This window comes from Lutra lutra, chromosome 7 (genome assembly GCF_902655055.1).
Source record: "Lutra lutra chromosome 7, mLutLut1.2, whole genome shotgun sequence".
Lineage (NCBI taxonomy): Eukaryota > Metazoa > Chordata > Mammalia > Carnivora > Mustelidae > Lutra > Lutra lutra.
Genome location: NC_062284.1, coordinates 48,039,096 through 48,059,607, shown reverse-complemented (window position 1 = coordinate 48,059,607; position 20,512 = coordinate 48,039,096). Strand labels below are relative to the sequence as shown.

At 39.5% G+C, this 20,512-nt stretch overlaps 1 protein-coding gene across 8 annotated transcripts in view; it reads right to left on the bottom strand.

Moving 5' to 3' along the window:
• The window catches only part of MAP2K5 (mitogen-activated protein kinase kinase 5), a 253,962-nt gene that overhangs the window by 199,178 nt on the left and 34,272 nt on the right, over positions 1-20,512 (bottom strand). For all 8 annotated transcript variants that reach the window (XM_047735597.1, XM_047735598.1, XM_047735596.1 and 5 more), the window contains exons 4-7: positions 18,579-18,648; positions 14,480-14,520; positions 13,441-13,508; positions 6,719-6,767 (exon numbers count right to left, since the gene is read on the bottom strand). In XM_047735597.1, the coding sequence (XP_047591553.1) occupies positions 6,719-6,767; positions 13,441-13,508; positions 14,480-14,520; positions 18,579-18,648 (228 nt within the window). The remainder of the gene's footprint in view (positions 1-6,718; positions 6,768-13,440; positions 13,509-14,479; positions 14,521-18,578; positions 18,649-20,512) is intronic.

Below are 20,512 nucleotides of genomic sequence, written 5' to 3'. Positions count from 1 at the left end.
AATGCCAAATAGCTCTGCACGTAACCAAAGTCAAACTTGGGAAGACAACACACACACACACACACACGCGGTAATCTAATGCACAATCTGTAAATAAATCAGCCCCTGAAAACTCCTCAGGTGACCCCATAGCTAACATTAAACAAACTAACTGAATAATGTTAATGACTTTCCTAAAGTAGATACAGCTTTTCTCTGGAAACAGTAAATTAGTATACAGCAGTAACTGGATAGAAATAATAATATGCTGATGGAAAAGTGCCAAATGAGTGCACTTTCAAATGCACGCACAGTCAAATATTGTAATGCATAAAGGGAAAAACATATAAGCATGTGATTCTTATAAACTAAAGTCATTTTCAAAATTTAATGTTAAACAGCATGCACATTTTCCCTGATTCTGTAAAAACGATTACACCACAAATACTACTCTAGTTTATATTATGAATAGGAGTCAATTATTTTAGTGCCCACAAAATAATGTTTTAGAGTTTTCAAGAACTCCCTCAATTATTTATCAAATTACTTTAAGACCAGTCAGATTATATTTGATGCATTCAGTAATTTTCTACACACTAGTCCAGTTGCTTAAAAATTAACTGCCAACTTTATTCACTAAATGGATTCAATAAAAGTGTTATTTTCCATATAGCTAAAGCTTGGGAAAAGCCATAGTAAGCCATGGGAAAAAAAAAAATCAATTTCCAGGGAATTGCACTGCCTTGCATGGGCAGAAAATGGATGGAGTTTTTAATTCAGTATCACCTGGAAAAAAAATAGTTTGCTTTCAGACCATTATAGTAAAGCTTTAAATATTTTGCTCCAAACATCCACCAATTGAATAAAGCAAGGTTCCATTTATCAAGGGAAATATTTTTCTTCTATACGTTTCTGAGGTTGAAGCTTCAGAGAGCTGTGATAATTAGGAGTAGAGCTCAGGTAACAGAAACAGCTTCCTTTCCAAGCCGTTCTGCCAATCCCTAAAAGAATATTGACAGATTAATGTGTAAAGGCCAATTCAACACCCAATTTAATTGTAGTACAACCTGATTGATGCAATTTGCAATCAGCTAATTACTATATTTAGGGTCAGAGGCAAAACGATAGACAAGTCAGAAAAACTGGCAACTATTTTCCTCTTTGAGGGAAATTTTGTTCTTCATTACCTTTATATTACTAATGCAGAAAAACAGCTCGTATTTTAACCTATATAAAAGATGGAACATGAAGAAAAGAAAAGAAAACCTCATTACACTGGACCAAATGATAAATTTTAAAACAGCATGAACAAGAGCAGTATATGAAATAACTTGAGATGCTAAGATTAGCAGAGCTGCTCCTGGGTGTACTGTGATCGGTGGGTATGAAGGATACACACGCAAACTGCACTATCTATTGGCCAGTACAAATGGGCTAATTCCTTCAAAACCTTTCTTAAGGTAGTCTGAACAGCACTCTTAACAACCTCATTTGTACCATCAGCTTCCCTTATAAGCTACACCCTTATCGGGGTCCAAAGTAAATTCCAGGAGAACAAATCTCATATATTTGTATGTATATACAGGATTCAGGCTTTAGAAGGACCACACTCTGAGACTGCACCCCTCCCACCACTCCATGAGGGCCTTCCAGATAAAAGAACCAGTAGTTTCCTCTCAGAAAAATAAATACACTGAGATATATTGCTATTACACATTCTAATAACATACTAGGATGGACCTAGGGGCTTGTTTTTATGGAATTTTGTTGGAGGAAGAGAAGGCAAAGGAGTAGGTATGGAACGTCTCTGAGCAGCTTCAACCATTATAAACCTGACATTGTAGTTTGTTTTGTTTTGTTTTTTTCCCTGCCTCTAATACCCAGGAGGTTGAGAAGAGAAGTGGAGCAGCCAACTAACAGCATTCCAACCTGACCAGGAATGGTAGGCATCCAACAGGGGATGAGCTGAGAGGCTATTGTGTGTGTGTGTGTGTGTGTGTGTGTGTGTGTGTGTGTACACGTGCGTGGTGTGTGTACACGTGCGTGGTGTGCGTACACGTGCGTGTGTGTGCATATGCTAAGCATTCAGTAAGCAAATTCAAGGACAAAAATTCAGAATCCCTCAGACAATAAGACTGTAAGAGCCTAAAGACAAAAGTTGTTTTGGAGTAAAAATTCTAAAACCATCTCACTTAAAAAGACAGTATCCATAAAAAGATAGGTGAAGTGTTTCTATAATTTTTTAAAGTTTTATAGACCTCTGCCTGGCCTATTTACTGACTGATAGATATTTATTTTAAAAACACAGATTCTTTTCCTTTCTGCTTATTTGGATTTCTTATTTTTATATAGTATGTAAATATTATCCACATAAAAAAAACATTTAAAAGGAAAACTATTAGAGCCACGCTCATGAACTGATTACAAACAACCTTTTGAGAATCTCAAATCTCTGATCAAAATGGGTTACTTTAATTGATTTTAACTATGAAAATAAATCACTAACAGGATCAACTAATAGGTAATAACGCTGTCGCCTCTTTAGACAAGCAAATTAGTTCAACTTTTCTAAATGAAGCACAGGAACAGTGGTCATTTTGATACAAAAGTAGGATTTATATGCCTACAGGATACAATATTTAAATATTACGGTTGGGAACAAGTATCACAAAAATCACAGAACTGTACAATTTTCCAAGCGCATAGCCCAATTAGGTCATAAAACTAGTCAGTAACAACTAGTCAAGGTTAGAACTCAGTCCTTCAGTATTCTCTGCTCAATGTCGTATCCTGGCTAAGTATGGAGGGACATCCTCTCCCATCAGGCTCACTGGCCCACAGGAAGGAAAACAATAAATGGAAGAGCACTCACAAGTTAAAAGCAATTTCATTAGCTGTGGTATTTGTTTTTAGGAAGATAAATGTTTCAAAGATCACACAGCTCTTTATAGAGAAAAGAGCTGAAATAATGTTTTTATTGAATAGAGATACTGAATTATTTTTAAATATAGCTGTTTCCTTGTTTTGACTAAAAAAAGGAAATAAAAGGCAGAACACTAGGTGTGAGAGGAGAAGAAGAAAAGCCATTAGAGTTACAATTACACGTCAACTCAAATGACCTGGGAGAAATGATGGGCACTGAGCTCTGCTTCTGCGGAAGGAAAGTCGGGGGCTAGGTAAGTAACCTGGACTAGACAGGACAACACGCGAGTGGTTTCCATATGGGGAGGGGAGGGAGTCATGTAGTGTGGACTCCCATACACAGTCTCATTTACATTCTGGTCTTCGTATGGGATGTAAGATGAACGGTAAGAATCTAAGAGTTTTTATATAGTGGTTATAATACAGCTTTTAAGCTAACTTTACAGTAGAATTCCTATTTTTCTTCCTCCACCTGTTTTGTTTTTCTTTTCTTTTTCTTTTTTTGAACACAGGAAGTTTTCCTAACGGCATCTGAAGTTCTCAAAACAGCCAAGAGCAGGATCAGAATTAGTTCTAAGATTGGTGGCTTCCCAGTACATTTATAGTTCATTTATCAGGAATAGGAAAATAGTGCGACCCTCTCCTACAAAATCTAAAACACAAAAAGAAGGAAAACAACTTCAGAAATGCAAAGGTCAAAGTCATTCATCCTTGGAGTAACTATGCACTTTTTTAATCCTTTAAATTGACCCAATGGGCCATTTCTAATCAGTTTTAAATCAAGAGCCAACGTTAAAGAGATGATACCACACTAAAACTGAAGTGGGAAAAACACATCACAAAAACACACCAGTGGGACTGATTTATAGCTCTCGGTGACACATGCCTAAACTATCTTACGATTCAGCTTTTCTTAAGCTAGAAAAAAAGGAATCCTCCATCATTAAGCAGTAAAGTGTCTCCCTTCCAAGGACTAAAAGTTAAACTTTAAAAAAACTGCTTGGGGCGCCTGGGTGGCTCAGTGGGTTAAGCTGCTGCCTTCGGCTCAGGTCATGATCCCAGGACCTGGGTTCGAGCCCCACATCGGGCTTTCTGCTCAGCAGGGAGCCTGCTTCTTCCTCTCTCTCTGCCTGCCTCTCTGCCTACTTGTGATTTCTCTCTGTCAAATAAATAAATAAAATCTTAAAAAAAAAAACTGCTTGATTTAATATAATATTAATGAAATTAATGGGAAAAATGAAATGGAATTCAATTATGGATCAAGCAAAGAAAATATTCTTTGTTTATTGTATGCCTGTGTTAAGAAGAATCAGTACCTATCGCTTATAAATCATTAAAATAAAAATGCTCAATTAATCCTTATTTTATATGTACAGGTCTGAAAGAAACGAGTCCTATCCCTAGACCTCTGCTTCACAAATCGAAGCAAAAGTGGTTTCAGAAAGCAGTCACACTCTATGAGCAGACAATTGGAGAGATTTAGTAAATCCCACTTTAGAGAGCAGAGACTAATCGGAAAACACAAGCCAGTCAAATGTTTCTTATGAACTGTTGACACTATATCAATGCTGAATCAATTGGTGGCATTTACTCTGAGTGACAGAAAAGAAATAAATATTTATATCACATAACCTATATCAATGAACCCAGGCAGAAAGCTATTTCTAACCTGTCAATATTTGATTATCTTGAAGAATCATGTCCCTTTCTTTTAATGATTAATATGAATTCCTTATTAAATCTAAGTGGAGGCTAGTGGAAAGGCAAATCATTATTAATGCTTGAGAGCATAAACCACTGAAATAAAAAACTATGCTCAAGTGTTAAAGTATTGTTAAATGTGACTTACATCTTCCATACCAAGTGGTGTCAGTGCTCAGCCCAGAAATTTATTGACGCCACAGCGGTGCCTGTTACCCTCACTGCCGTGTGATCTCATTTTAGCTCCCCTACAGCATCAAGGAACTGAGAAGTTAGTACAAGGAGGAGGCACTAACTGTGAGGACCACCAAAGGCGGGTTTTTCTGGTTTGTTTGTTCTTCTGAATGAAAGTAAATACAATGAAGGCCGTTCCTTGAAAGCAAGCGCCATACTGTTTAACACGGAGTTATCCCATCCCCAAGGGAAAGCAATAAACCATCGTTAAGTGTAAAAAATCATTATTATGACAATCTTCCACCACCGAGGACCTCACAACTGAGACCACTAAGATATTTATGGTACTAGGTCTGTTGTCAAAACATGAGGAACATTTCAGAATGCTTATTTTTTCGCACTGGAAATAAACGGTTTTTCATCTTTGGAAGAGGAATCTATGACAGGTTATTTTCCATTGCCTGGGCTGAACAAATGTAGTTAAAGCTTCTTAATTTATGTCAATTTTGAAATATATTTTCCAGCTGAAGAAAGCAAGTGACTCATACATAAGTTACAATTAGTAACTAGAATGCATGCATGCTGAAGACACATAAACATCCCAGGCTCCAGGTTTCTGCTTTTTGTCAGGTTTCATGTCATACTGGCTCTGAACACAGCCAGGGCACTAGGGGAACATACTTGTGGACCTCAATCCAAACAAACCTCTAGCTGCTTAAAGTCAAAAGTATCAGGTAAATTTTGAGGCCATCGAGATCACACATACAATACCAGGTTTCCGTTAGCCGTAAACAGAAAATCTAAGGACTAGAATTCACACACTCTTGATGACAATCAGACGTCAGAACCAGATCAACTTATTTTTTCCAACTGTATTCAAGGACCATGTGCTAAAGAAGCTGGGCTTCCAGAAGCACTACCCGCCAATCTCCGCTGTAAGGCACGCACATCTATTAGGCCGCAAAGTTACAGGTGATATCAAAGGACAAGCACGGGGACCCAGCTTTGTCTTCTTGACGGGCTCCACTACAAGTACTTGATTCATGAAATGCCAATGAGCCTTGGAGAGGTCAGCGTGTGAAGGCACTGAATAAGCATCTGAGATAATTAAGATTTCAGCCTTCGAAACATGGACGGGAAGTGAACAGCAGTTAAGAAAATCAATAAGAGTCTTTTATTTGCAGTGACACAGATGTCTCAGTCAATAGAGCCTAATAGGCAGGCTTGATCGCAACAGACAGGCGCCTGCCTCCAAGGCTATCAAAGGGCTTCCTCTATAACAAACATTAAAACGCATTTATGTTGCTATTGAAGAATCGAGGACCCCGTAGGTAGCTTAATTTGCCGGTGTATGTTTAAAAGCACTACACTATTTCAGATGCGTCCATTTACTTGAATCAGAATTAGTGCGAATACCCTCTCTGCCCAGGTTAGGCCATTCAGCTTTAGCGGGCCAGCCGGCAGGGCGAACCAAACCAGGGGCTTCTCAAGCCAAGAAATCTTAAATGCCAAAGGTCGGCTGTTGCTCTGTTTCCCTAAAAAGCCAGTGCTCCTTTTGGGACCAAAGGAGGAGCCAAGGTAAGAAAGGAACAGTTTTTCCTCTTCTCCCCAAAGATAATGGAAGTGGCGGTCACCTCCCGACGCAGGGCCATTTCGACAACCCATGGGTTGACACACTTGTTCAGAACTGATTAACTTTTTTCAGACTGAGATGGCAGCAGGGTGTGTGCATGGTACTTCAATCTGCTAGGAGTGAGACCCATTAGCACAGTTTGAAAGACGTGCTGCAAATTGTTCTGCCAATCAAATTAAGCCACCGTAATTCATTTATGACAAGAAGGCGTTCGCGGGCTCTTCATTTGTTTACGAAGTTTATGGACACAAAAACTGGACAGTAATGAGTTACTGCTATGTGGAAATCTTAATATGCAATGACACCTACCTGGCCATTGGCTAATATTTTTTTCAGTTCAGCAGAAGATTTCTTTAAGCTGGAAAAGGAAGACATGATTTTTAATGGCAAGATCATGGACACCATGGAACACTGTTCAGAATTCCACACTAAAACACGTCTCAGTTTCAGGTGTAGACATGGACTACCCTCTTTACAACCTTTTTCCTATACATAAAATTTTCTACAAATAACTGGCCTACCAGAAAGGGTATTAATAAAAAACCTGAAACCCTAAAGCAATAATGAAGCCTCGAGTCATGATGAAGCTAGACTGCCTTGTGGATTACGTCAGTGACCCCTTCGGCCATTCGTCCTACTGCCTTTGGGTAGCCTTTCAGTGGCGACTTGATGTGGAGTCTGTCGTCTGCTAAATACAGAGTACTTAGCAATGCACTCTTCAGATGTTTATAGAAATGAGAAAATAGAACTTCAAAAGATAAAATAGGTAGTTTAAGTCCTGATCTTTTACAGTTGAGATTTGTAATTCAGCCTGCTGAGAAGCAAATGTGCAGCAAAAATCAATTTTGGGACTCGCTCACTGTGGAATCTGGGACAATCTGTTACTCATCCTCTCTGAGCGGCTAGGTAAAGTGGGGGAAATATCAATGTTATAGGGTAAAAAAATTAAATATTAGAAAAAGCTCATGTATATAGTAGATACTAAATAAATTTCAGCCGCCTTCTCTTTCCTTTTCTGTCCTTTAAGTGGGAGACCCAGCTTCCAGACACATTTAAGAAATATGAAAATGGAGGCGCCTGGGTGGCTCAGTGGGTTAAAGCCTCTGCCTTTGGCTCAGGTCATGATCCCAGGGTCCTGGGATCGAGCCCCGCATCGGGCTCTCTGCTCAGCAGGGAGCCTGCTTCCCTTCCTCTCTCTCTGCCTGCCTCTCTGCCTACTTGTGATCTCTGTCAAATAAATAAATAAAATCTTTAAAAAAAAAAGAAATATGAAAATGTTCTTCTCTGGATATATATGGCTATCTAAACACCTATGGAATGAATTTAGGAAAAGCGGCCAGGGGATGCTCTGAAGTTCTTCTAGCTTTATAATGAGTTATACCCAAAGATATCCACCCACTTAGAAGAGTGGTGTACAAAATAGCCCCTCATCTCATCAATGTTCTAACTGGAAATTTAAAGCTTGTTTATTCTTTATCTACTCAAACCCTCTACCCAACTACCAAATTAACTCTCCTCTCTTGTGTAGGTGCCTTTCTTCTCAACATACCCACCCCTAAAACTGGGAGGTCCCTGAGAACATGGGCCACATCTTGATCTCCTCTGTATCTCTGTATTCCCTTCCCTTCCCACCCTTGAACGTAGCCCAGTGACTTGGCAGGTGCTAAGTGTTCAGTAAATGGTGGTCGTGGTTCTGGTTGTGATTTATTATATGGCAGTCCTAGACACACACACACACACACTCATTTGGTATCTTTAGTAAGCTATAATCAAGAAAGATCTCAGACTTCAAGTATGACCATACTTGCTATTTCAAGTTATGATGATTATTCTTTCTAAATACTTCTTAAACTTCTGCTATGGTCAAATGCAGACTATAGAGCCTCAGTCCCTACTTTCTACAGATTTTATAAAATATGCCCTCAACCAAGGATTCTAAACTTGATTTTTTTAAAGATTTAGTTATTTGAGAGGGAGAGCAAGAGAGAGAGAGAGCATGAGTGGGGTGAGGGGCAGGGGGAGAAGCAGCCTCCCCCCTGATGAGGGAGCCTGACTCTGGGCTCAATCCCATCATGACCTGAGCTGAAGGCAGACACTCAACAGACTGAGCCACCCAGGTGCCTCAGGATTCTAAACTTTAATAATGTCCTCCTGAGTCTAAGAATTCATGTACTAAAGTGGGAGTTAAGAATTCTGTAGAACAAGGGGTGCCTGGGTGGCTCAGTGGGTGAACCATCTGCCTTTGGCTGAAGTCCTGATCTCAGGGTCCTAGGATCGAGCCTCACATCAGGATCCCTGCTCAGCATGGAGTCTGCTCCCCGCCCCCACCCTGCTCCTTCTCTCTCTCTCTCTCTCAAATAAATGAAATCTTAAAAAAAAAAAAAAAAAGGATTTTGTAGAATGAGACCGAAGTAGAAACACAGATCAAAAAATAAACTGACGGGGCGCCTGGGTGGCTCAGTGGCTTAGGCCGCTGCCTTTGGCTCAGGTCATGATCTCGGAGTCCTGGGATCGAGCCCCGCATCGGGCTCTCTGCTCAGCGGGGAGCCTGCTTCCTCCTCTCTCTCTGCCTGCCTCTCTGCCTGCTTGTGATCTCTCTGTCAAATAAATAAATAAAATCTTTAAAAAAATAAAATAAAATAAAATAAACTGACAAAATCAGTCCAGTTAAGAAAATAATAATAGCAGCTATCATTTATTTAGATGATACCATGCACCAAGAATGGCACTAAATGCTATTACATATTATCCTGATTTAATCCTCACAGTAACAATAGCCCTGTGGGAATAATTTATTAAGGAAACTAAGGTTCAGACCTCCTCAGTCTGTTTCTCTTACACACACACACACACACACACACACTTTTTTTCCCTTGTAAATATATAGAACCTTGTAATCCCACAGATAACTCCCAATTTAACAGTTACAATTACTGTAAAAACAGAAATAACCAAACAATGTCTAGGCAAGGTTTCTCCACAGATACTCCATAATGTCATACAACTTGAAATAATAACATTTTGATTCATTGCATTTACAAAACACCTTTCATCCAAGAAACAACATGTGATTCCTTAATACAGCTTCATCAATCTTCCTAACACCGGAGGTAGAGAAATGTAAAGTTTAATCATCCTGAGTTTACAGAAGGAGAAAGCCACGATATTTAGGAAAGGCCTTGACTTGGCAGTGGGACTTGAATTCAGTAATTATGGCCTAGCAACACCATGTGGCTTAGTAAGCTCAGTTTAATAAACAATCATCCACCTAAGGCAAAGACTGATTCATGCTTTGAGAGTAACCAAGGAGAATACGGATTTCATTCATTATGCCAATGTCTGACTACCACTTGGTCTCATTAAAAGAAAAAGTCTGGGGGCACCTGGGTGGCTCAGTCAGTTAAGCATCTGCCTTTGGCTCAGGTCATGATCCCAGGGTTCTAGGATGGAGCCCCACACTGGGCTCCCTGCTCAGCGGGGAGTCTGCTTCTCCCTCTGCCCCTTACCCTGCTCATGCTCTCTCTATTTCTTTCACCCTCTCTCTCAAATAAATAAATAAAAATCTTAAAAAAAAAAAAAAAAGAAAGAAAGAAACGAAAAATTCTGGTAATTTCCTTGTTCCTCAGTTTACTCAATATTTTGTTTATCTGTAACGGTCACAATGACTTAGGCTATTTGAAAATCACTTTTGAAAACATTTTAAAATTTAAATGTGATGTTATTGTAACCCTGACACTTTAAGAGGGGCACTGAGACATCTAAAGAAGAGGAAATGGGTGAGGGGACAAGAAATATTGTATTGGAGAGGCCTGAATGACTTGGGAGAATTTAATTCAGAGACAAGACTAAGAGGGAATATAAATTTGTTCATCCACTCATTCATTCAAGCATTACTGACTATCTCCTATGTCCAAGCATCACACTGGGAATTGGGAATTCAGTAATGAATATGCTACAGTCACTGCCCTCAAAGAGTAGAGAATCTACCAGGGAACAGAAGCAATTGTAACACAATGTGCTAATGGCCACAGCAAAAGCAGGCATCAAGGCATTAGGGAAATTCACAGAGTAGGTACCTGGTATGGACTAGAAGGTGGGCTGTCATCAGAAGACAGTAACAGCGTGGTTCCTCAAAGACGACCAAGGCAGGCCAGACTGAAGATGAAGCGGGGAACAAAAAAAAGGAGGAAAGCAGGGAGGGCCAGGAATAAGAGAAAACATGATCCACGGAGGGCACCATGCACTCATCAGCAAAGCTAGAATGTCAGGTAGGAAGGGGCAGAATGGGCAGGGGGCCTCCATGTGAGAGCCGTTACTCATCTGCAGCCCCACTGATTTACAGAGCCTGAACTGCCTCAGCAGAGACAGGGCCACTGGACTCTAGCAGGACAAGTTAGCAACTGGGTGGGTGCGGGAGAATTTGCTGAGACAGGAAATCTACAAGAAGTTTGTTGGGAGGGAAGACAACAGGAAGAGCCCCCTAGAAGAACAGCTCTGCTCGAGGGCCACACAAAACCTTTATGAGTGGGCGCTAAAAGGAGACCCATTTTGGCTCATGACAGAGAATGTTTTAAGACAGAGCTCTGTGAAAAAGGACAGGCTGCCAAGGCCAATAAAGTGCATTCATGCTATAAGGGATATTCAGGAAGAGCCTGGATGACCATTTGGCAAGGGGTAGGGAATCAAGCACCGAAACAGAGCAGGATTAGATGGGCGCTTCTCGGACTCGTTCCCCAAGGTAGGGGGTCTTTTATAAGCAGAGTGGCCACGGCACTGTCCGGCAGGCCATCTGATGGCCCACCAATACGCCGAGAGGAAAACTCAAACACAAGGCCATGCCCATCTGGCTCCAGTCTACCTCCTTCTCTACTGTCTCTCCAATGTTCTCCTCCCATCCACAACCCACCAACCAGCAGCCCTCCCTGGGCTCCAGCTGGCTCTTGATGTGGCTAGGCCCTTCTTACCCTTCAGGCCGTGAGAGAATGCCTCTCTCTACCCAAGAAGTCTACCCTGCCCGTGCTGTCTAAATCTAAACATATCCCTGCACAGTGTTCTCTCCCTTCAAAACCTGCTTGCTTCCCTCATAACACTAATTACAAAGTGTGACTGTCTGTGTATTTGTTTTTTTTTTTTTCCCTATATGTCCATTAGATAGCAAGCTCTGGAGGATAAGGACCACGCTTATATTTCTAGTACACAGGACAGCCCCTACTGAATAGGTGGCACTCAATAAATACTTTTGATTAGTTATCAACATGGGACACAGAATATGGCCAACCTAGGACGGCACATTAAAGTCTATGGTAGCTCTCTTTCAAAGTGTACTTATCCCATAACAGAAGTCACTATGGGAGGAAACCACCATCACCAGCCGGGAGACTGCTGCATCCCTAGCAAAGATGCTGCAACAAAAGGCTAAGAACCACTAGGTCAGACAGTCTTCAAATTTATGTCCAACCCCAAATTTTATGAATATACACAGTAATTCTTTAAAAGCCAAGCTAATTTACTCATGCTGTTAAAGCTAGATCTCAGAAAACTGAAAGGTTGTCCTTGCCCCTTCTCTGACCATTTTTTCACCTCTATCCTGCTTTTTCTACCACGAAGAAACGGGACCTAAGATACCAGAGAAAGACTTTATTTTTCCTCAAGGCTCAGGGTGAGTCTGTCTGAATAACAACTTTTCTGAAAGGAGTGGATAAAATTAAATGCTGGGTCTTCCTTGTGCTGAGTGTAACAAGTGACCCCAGGCCAGTGCCTCCACTTTGGGGCCACGGCTCACAGGCCCAACAAGCGTGAGGAGAGAAGCTGCAAAGGGCCAAGGCCAGGGCCAAGCCCTAGAATGAGGACTAAGAGATCTACCCCTTGTGCCCACAGGACAGATGAGTCTCTGGTGAATCACCAGGCTAAGCATATTTTAAGACAGAATAAATTGCTTAAAAAGGAAACACACTTTAAAAGTCGTGTGCTCGCTGCAGGAAAGCTGGTGAGTAGACAGACTGACTCTGCAGTAAAGCAATGGAGGAAGTGACTCCGGGGGGAAGGAGGCAGGAGAGTAAAAGGAGAGCCACAAGGAGAGACTTTAAATTACCCCCAGGAAAGCCCCCGGCAAAAGAACCAAGACTCTGGGTTAAGGAGGGGCAGGGAAGGAAGAGGAGAAACCCAAACTCCATCTCAGCCAATAAAGGGCAATACTGGTTATAGCCCTAAACCCAGAGAAGCCTGGGCGCAGAATGGAAGGGCAGCTGGATGCTGGCTTTTCAGTCATCAATGGGAATCCTCAGATCCAGGGGATCACCTCAACGGTGTCATCTTCAAGTACGGCCATGTGATGTTTACTGGCTGAATAACCACACAGATAACCAGAAGGACCCAGAATTCTGTCGACTTAAGCACGCCACTCCTTCTACCTGAGGATGGGATCATCTGGAAGTAAGTTTTCAGGCCTGTCAGAACACTTTGAAAAGGCTCTTGAGTGTTCAGCATCCCATGCCAGTGTGGGGCACTGCTAGCGTGAATTAATGAAGATGATCTTCCTTCTATAAATAGCTTCAATCTTCAGTATGACCAAAGATACAAAAAGAGCAAAGTGACTGGTCAATCTAGATTTTACTACTTCACTCTCCCCTTGCCTCTTTCTGGTGAGGATGTCAGGGGATAATGATACTGCCAAAAGACGGGAAGCAAGAAAAAAAATAATGAGCATTACACAATTTATGAACTGGATCATCAAGGCATGAAAGGCACTTAAGTCAAAGGCAATGAATTTTCTGTGTAATTTGGAGACTGAAGGAACACCATTCCACAGACCAACATTAATAGTTTAAAATGTCTCATTCCATCTTCCTCAGCGAGGCCCTTTCTCTCTAGTCAACACATAGCTATGGTTACCCAACTAGTCAAATTTCTTCTCAGCCACATACACATTCGCATGGTCTTAGAGAAACGAGGGGTCATCCCCAGGCCTCTTCCGCACCCCTAACTCTGTAGATAAGCATGCTTACAGGCACACTTCACTCGCTTGCCCTCACCTATTGCTTGGGATTGAGTCGGAGACTGCTGGGCTATCGTGTTGGGAGGGTCCAGCCCGGGTATTCACCTACAAGGTAAAAAAGAATCTCGATCAGTCTTGTGTTCTGAGGACACAGTTCCAATTAACCTATAATTTGCCACAAATTTCTCAGTTCACTATGAAGGTTAATTAGCTTGTTGCTAGACAGACCCACGGTCGGAGTCTATTCAGTATATAGGTTACAGAACTGTACAACCCGTATATTACATAATACATTTTTCCTGTCATTATTCAAATACTTAGACAGCATTGAAAAAAGGGAGAGATAAATGGGAAAATTTCAACTCATGGTCCAGAACAGAATTCAATTCACTGTTCTGTTTTGTTTCATATACAAAATAATATGTTCAAAAAAGAACATTAACAATATATCCAGAGGTTAGTGGTGAACCTCAAGTTTTCGCATCTTTCCAGCTCCAAAGCCAAACAGAACACCCTAGCATGTTTCTTATTCACTGGAAAACGAGATCCAAATAATTAATTATAAAATGCTTGAATCTAATACAATAGCTAGCTTTTCTTTCCAATGTAAAGCTATAAGCAGAAATCCGGAATTCAAAAGACACAGAACAATGAAAAGACATTAAAGAGATACATGTTTCTAGCATAAATATGTCAAAAGAAGAGGTGGGTATTCTGGGTGCGAGATGCTTATGTGCTTAATGAATCACTGAAATGAAGTCTACTTTCATTCAAATAAATCGTTGTGGACACCAGTACCTAGAATCATCCTGAAGAAATGGACCAACAAAAAAATTCCAAATAATAATAAAAAAAAAAAAATACGGCACCAAACCCCTTCTATTCAAATATGTACACATACTGAGCAAATACTACAGATGAATCCCCCTCCACATCCCGTTTAAAAAAAAAAAAAAAAAAAAAAGGAATCGCTTGTCAGAGCTTGAGAAAGTGCAGTTTTATTTGACATTTCAATAAGTGGAACACAGCATTACAAATCCATCTAACTTTACTGAAACAATTATTGAAATTCGTACCTTCAGGCCATGTATGTTCCGTTCCCCAGGAGGCTTGCAGGCTGAAACAGTAATTGACTAAATTGTAGAACGCATCAGGGCCATTTACAAATTTGCTCAAAATGAATCGTTTAAAAAGAAATGAGGGTGACACCAAAATTAGCAGAGAGAAATGATTGAAAAGTGGCTCCCAAGACCCAAAGTGGGAATTATGAACCAGGGTTTTTAACTTGCAGGAGTGAGCATTTATAAATGCAAAGAGCTTTCTGACACCACCTCATATAAATTCCAATTTCTGCTTAAAACATATAAAAATCAAGTTAACTGAGCTAAAATGATTAGATTCCTTTCATAACTCAAATTTCTGCAATCTTTCCTCAACTCTATTACATTGTATATCTGCTATCACTTAAACTACTTTAAAAATAGCTAGGGTTTTTTTGGGGGGGGTGGGTAGTAGCAGAAATCTTTTAATGCCAGAAAGATGGTTAGAGATTTTAAAATGGAATATTCAAGTTTGAATACCAGTTTGCACAGCAATAAGTAGTCAAATTTATTAAAATACAGAGATATCACTAATTTTACTACTTTTTTTTGTAAATCTTGACATCTAATATTTAAGTCTAAAGATAAAACCATGCCAGGAAAAATAATATTAATTTCCTGACACCACCCTGAGTTACAGGGTAGTACTTTTCCAATTCAGCAAATGCTTCTTCATCATGTGTTAAAAATAAAAATGTGTCCTGCCCATTTTATAGGCTGCTTCCATCTGAAAACTACAGTGCCCTACAGATTGTATGTTAAGGGACTATCAATTGTGATTGATTGTTTGGGGAAGAATATATTTGATTTTTTTCTCCTCTCTCAGATGTACATGTATTCTTCCTCTGTTTCGGACAACAAGAAATAAAACTGTTTAATAAAGAGAAGACGTGGGTAATAATTACAAGCATATCAGTTGCTTTAATTTGTATATTTTGGGTATATTTAAATTTATCATTATTTTCCTAGAAAATACATCTAAACCTAAACAAAGAACTCTTATTTTCCCTAAAGTACATTAAAATTAGGACCCCAAATCTTCTTTCTGTAAAATGGAAATTAACGTTTTGAACAAAATCAAAGTCACATATATTTGATGCCTGGTCCTTGAGGGACCATTAATACTTCCTAAGACAACACTTCAGAGTATTTCCACTTAAGTACCCAGTACATTCATAAACTCCATTAATAAAAAAGTGGCTAACCAAGGAATTAGAGACAGGCATCAACTCTTACCTCTTACCTTAACATCTGCCTCATTACTCAATTGGCTTCTCAAACCTTTATGACTAGAAATCTACACAATATTCAAAACACCTAGTAACCTCACATTTCCTAAAGTTATGGAGTCAGAAGGTACATAAAGCTAATAAATTTTCATCCTTATTAATATGTAACATATCTCTTAACTACAGAGCGCACAGGCATGAGCTGGGAGTTACCATCCAAGGCAACTGTCTTACCTGAATGAGGAGAACACCAACTTTCAAATAAAATCATGTTCTCCTACCTTTCTCACTTGTTCAGTCTAGAGATTCTTTTCAGCCTGGGGCCTGACCAGAGAAACTAAGGTCTGGGGGCCTCTAACCAAATAGGTATTAACCCGGGCAGCCTGCCCAATATGTCTATCTATATCCTCGTTATAAGTGCACATAATCTCATTTACATACATAAAATATAGGTAAGTAAGCCCAAAGAAAGACTATTAAAAAAACTAAAAAGAGTTATACAGGAGTGCCTGGGTGGTTCAGTCAGTTGAGCATCTGACTCTTGATTTTGGCTCAGGTCATGATCTCAGGGTTGCGAGATAGAGCCCCGCATCCACTTGGCTCCATGCTCAGCGTGGAGTCTGCTTCTCTCCCTCTTCCCTGCCCCTCCCTCCACTCACACATGCAAGCGCACGCTCACGCTCGCTCTCTCCCTCTAAAATAAATAAATAAATCTTTAAAAATGAATAAATAAATAAAATAAGAATGGTTGTTCAATAGCATCCAAGAAACCACAGAGACAGGGGGCTGAGTCTCATATTTTAAAAAATTCAAGTCTGGCTTGAAAGAACTTTATTTAATAATTTATGGGAGCCTAACAGTCTGTACTAGGACCACATGTGATGATCACATCTCATATACCATCTTCTTTTAAGTATCTTCTCCCTGCAACATACTGTTCTTTGCACTTCTACCAACCCCTCCAGTCTACCCCCAAGCACACTCCATGGATATTTTCATTTAAATGCACTTCCACTTTAAGCAAATTATGACTTAAACAAAATTCTTACTCAAAGGGTATTCTAACCACTTACAGGCTGTTGTGGACTCTGAGGTTACTTAACCTCTCTGAACCTGCAGATTCTCATCTATACCATGGAATCAGTAATGCTGAATAGGCAGAAATGTCAGGAGAATGAGAAATGAAAACAGTTAAAGCAATATTAATGCCTACAGAGCATTAATAAATGGTCACTACTGCCATGAGAGGCAGCACAATGGTGTGGACAATAAGACTGCAAAGGACTGCTCACGAAATAAAAGAAAAAAGAAAAAAAAATCCTGGAAAGATTTTTGGATGAAGGGAAGTAAATCTTTTACTGGGGCAGGGGCAGGGGCGGGGGGACCACAAAGACCCACAACATCAGAACTATAATTTTCCAGGTCATATTAGAAACTAGCATATTTTGCTACAACAAAAGAGTTATGAAGTCAAGTAGGGAAACAATGAATTAAAATTTTCAGCTGGCAAAAGAAAAAAAAGTATTCTTTGTGGAGAAACAATTTTGAAACTTGCCCAAATTCTCCCATCACTGAAGATAACGCGAAATGATCTCCATCTCTTATTATTGGCCTAATGCACAAAAATGGCAACATTTGCTTTTCTACATTTGCTTTTCTCTTTTTCTTTTTCTATTTTAGTTTTTAGTCTTCACATACAAGAGAATCGGATTAATCATAACATTTGTTTCAGACACACTATCAATGGCCCAATTTTATTGACTTACTTAAGTCTTTAATACATTATTATTATATAAGTACTCCCAATTGCACTGCCCACCTTAATGCTAGAAAGGCATTACTCTTGAACCCAGACCTTCTTGCAGGCTAACCGAATCAGCTGCCCTTGGAGACTTGATCAGCATAAATAAGAGTCTACTGGTTAATTGAGCCACTCAACCTCAGAGTGTTAAAGGCAATGAAAGTCTAGAACGTTTAATTGAAAAACCCATACCATGATTATTTGTACAGTATCTGTTAACAAAGGTAAGTTTAACTTTTAATGATTTCAATTAAGTTATTTCTAGAAAAGTTACAACATTTCCTTATCTGCTCCATCAGTTAGAAAATATGAATTCCATGTGGGACAATGTATAGTGAGGGAAAGACTTAACAGCTTATATTACATGGTCAATTAAGTTGTTCTTTTTTTACTATTCTTCAAATTTTGAGGGAACATTCATGTACAGTTGATCAATTGTGTCTGACACAATGCTAGTTCTGCCCACCTAAAAGGGAAAAGGACCATTATTTGACTAGGTGATTCACCAAAACTTACCCTCACCATCGAATATTTCTGGAGACTTAACAATTAAATTCCCATTTATGAAGATTCTCCGTCATCTGGAAAATGCCACCCCCCAAAAACCAAGCACCAAACACTACCAATTCTCCCCTAAAACCCTGCAGCAAATCTTTGCTTCTGTACCAGCTGATCGCTTTCTCCTCAACAGCAGCTTTGGCTCCCATCAGGAGCCACAATTTATAAATATCCAAAATTAAAGTCATTCATTTGCCTTGGTTTAGAAACCATGTGGACCCCCAAAGAGTTCTTTAAGCCAATGTAAGTATGTACTTCAAAAACAAAAAACAATCTAGTTAGTTTAATTTACTCTAGTAAATTAGATATTTTATCTGCCATAACTATAATATAGCCTGCAATCCCCACGATAATGAATACTTCTTTTGTTTTTTCAAATTAAGAGCTAAACATCATGTTATGTGCATTTAAACCTTTGGAAAACATAACTGTTGATGAAACAGTTTACTGAAATAATCATTGTTGATTAGAATTTGTTCAACATTACCTCTCGGAAATATCTGCAGAGGCTCTATTAACTGTCCATTTACTTGCTGTTCCATTACTGTGGAATAATACTGCAAAGAGATTATAGAAAGAGATTACTCAGTAATGTATGAATACTGGAACAGACACTTATGGGCTGTTTAACTCATAGTACTTCTGTAAATTGCTGGTATATACATATCAGCCTCGAGAATACTTTTTTCCTATTTGCACATAAAAATGACTATAATGAATAAGCAGGATTGAAAGTCCAGTATAATGTTTACCCTCCACACTGTCATTTATCTTTAAAAGTAAAAATGGTGATTAGGAATTCAGTATTTAATCTCGAGAAATATTTTGCAAATGACATGTATTAAAAATGACACAAAGCTTTTTAGTGGAAATTTCTCAAATTGCCTCTTGTTCTTTTCTCTGGAAGACACCTTGCCTTTAGCTTGGACCTATGTGCCAGGTAGTAGATCAAATATTATACGTATTTGTGTATAAAATGTACAGATAATGGAAATCTAAACTATAGAGACTGTGGGACAAGCAAACAAGATATCCATCCAAAGACGACAGGATTAATATGATAGAAAGCTGGCTCAGTTTTTGTTTTGTTTTTTAAATATTTTATTTATTTATTTGACAGACAGAGATCACAAGCAGGCAGAGAGGCAGGCACAGAGAGAGGAGGAAGCAGGCTCCCCGCCGAGCAGAGAGCCCGATGTGGGGCTCGATCCCAGGACCCTGGGGTCATGACCTGAGCCAAAAGCAGAGGCTTCAACCCACTGAGCCACCCAGGCGCCCTGAAATTTGGCTCAGTTTTAAGCAAATACCTTTTATGCTTCACTTTTATCAACACATATTAGTATAAAACAAATGTCATTTTAAAATTCTGGACACATGGGGCACCTAGGTGGCTCAGTGGGTTAAAGCCTCTGCCTTCGGCTCAGGTCATGACCCCAGGGTCCTAGGATGGAGCCCGGCATTGGGCTCTCTGCTCAGCAGGGAGCCTGCTTCCTCCTCTCTCTCTGCCTGTCTCTCTGCCTACTTGTGATCTCTGTCTGTCAAATAAATAAATAATTAAAAATCTTTAAAAAATAAAATAAAATTCTGGACACAAAAAATTAGTTCCAAATGAAAAGGCTTTTATACTCCTTCATAAACACAAATTCATTCACCAGGTTGTATTATGGCCTGACACCCATTTTTCCTTAACAGCCTAAGTTAATAAATCTAAGTGGTGACCGTATGTCCACCTAACTTGGAGATGGATTTTGTGTCCTCACTTCTTTTAACACTTGACAAAGTGATGCTCTTGGTGGAAAAACATCAACGCTGAAAACCACCAATGTTGTGTTTTGAGGCGTTGTAACACACAGAGTGGAACTCTCCTTTAATTCTTGCTATTTCTATATTTCACACACACACATATTATGGAACTGCCACCTTTTTGGAAATTCTTCCTTGATAATCATTATTTGCTGACACTCCAAAAAAGACGTTTTTAGAAGATACAGACAGACATCTTCCTAAGGCCTTTATGCATCTTAAAATTATTACAAAATCATGGGTTTGTTTGTTTTTAGAAATAAAGGGGAGCCATGTAATTCTACATCATCTTGGGAATCACAAGTTAACAATCCAAGGCTCTTTATCCTAAAAACAAATCAAGTGGATTTTGATAGCTATGGATGGATACAAGTGTAACCTGCTCTCCAAGGGCCTCCAAACTGTAAAGAAAACTGATCCTATCCTTCTGTGGATGTAGAAGCTTATATACATACAGCATAAACACATGTGACACACACTCTGGAGCACATACTAAGCCGAATGTCTTTCAGGAGACTATATTCCTTAAAACCACAGAAATATACCGCTCGCCATTACTCAAACAGTGATGACAAGTAAATGAAATATCCATCATGTAGGCTGTCAACCTTTTGGGAC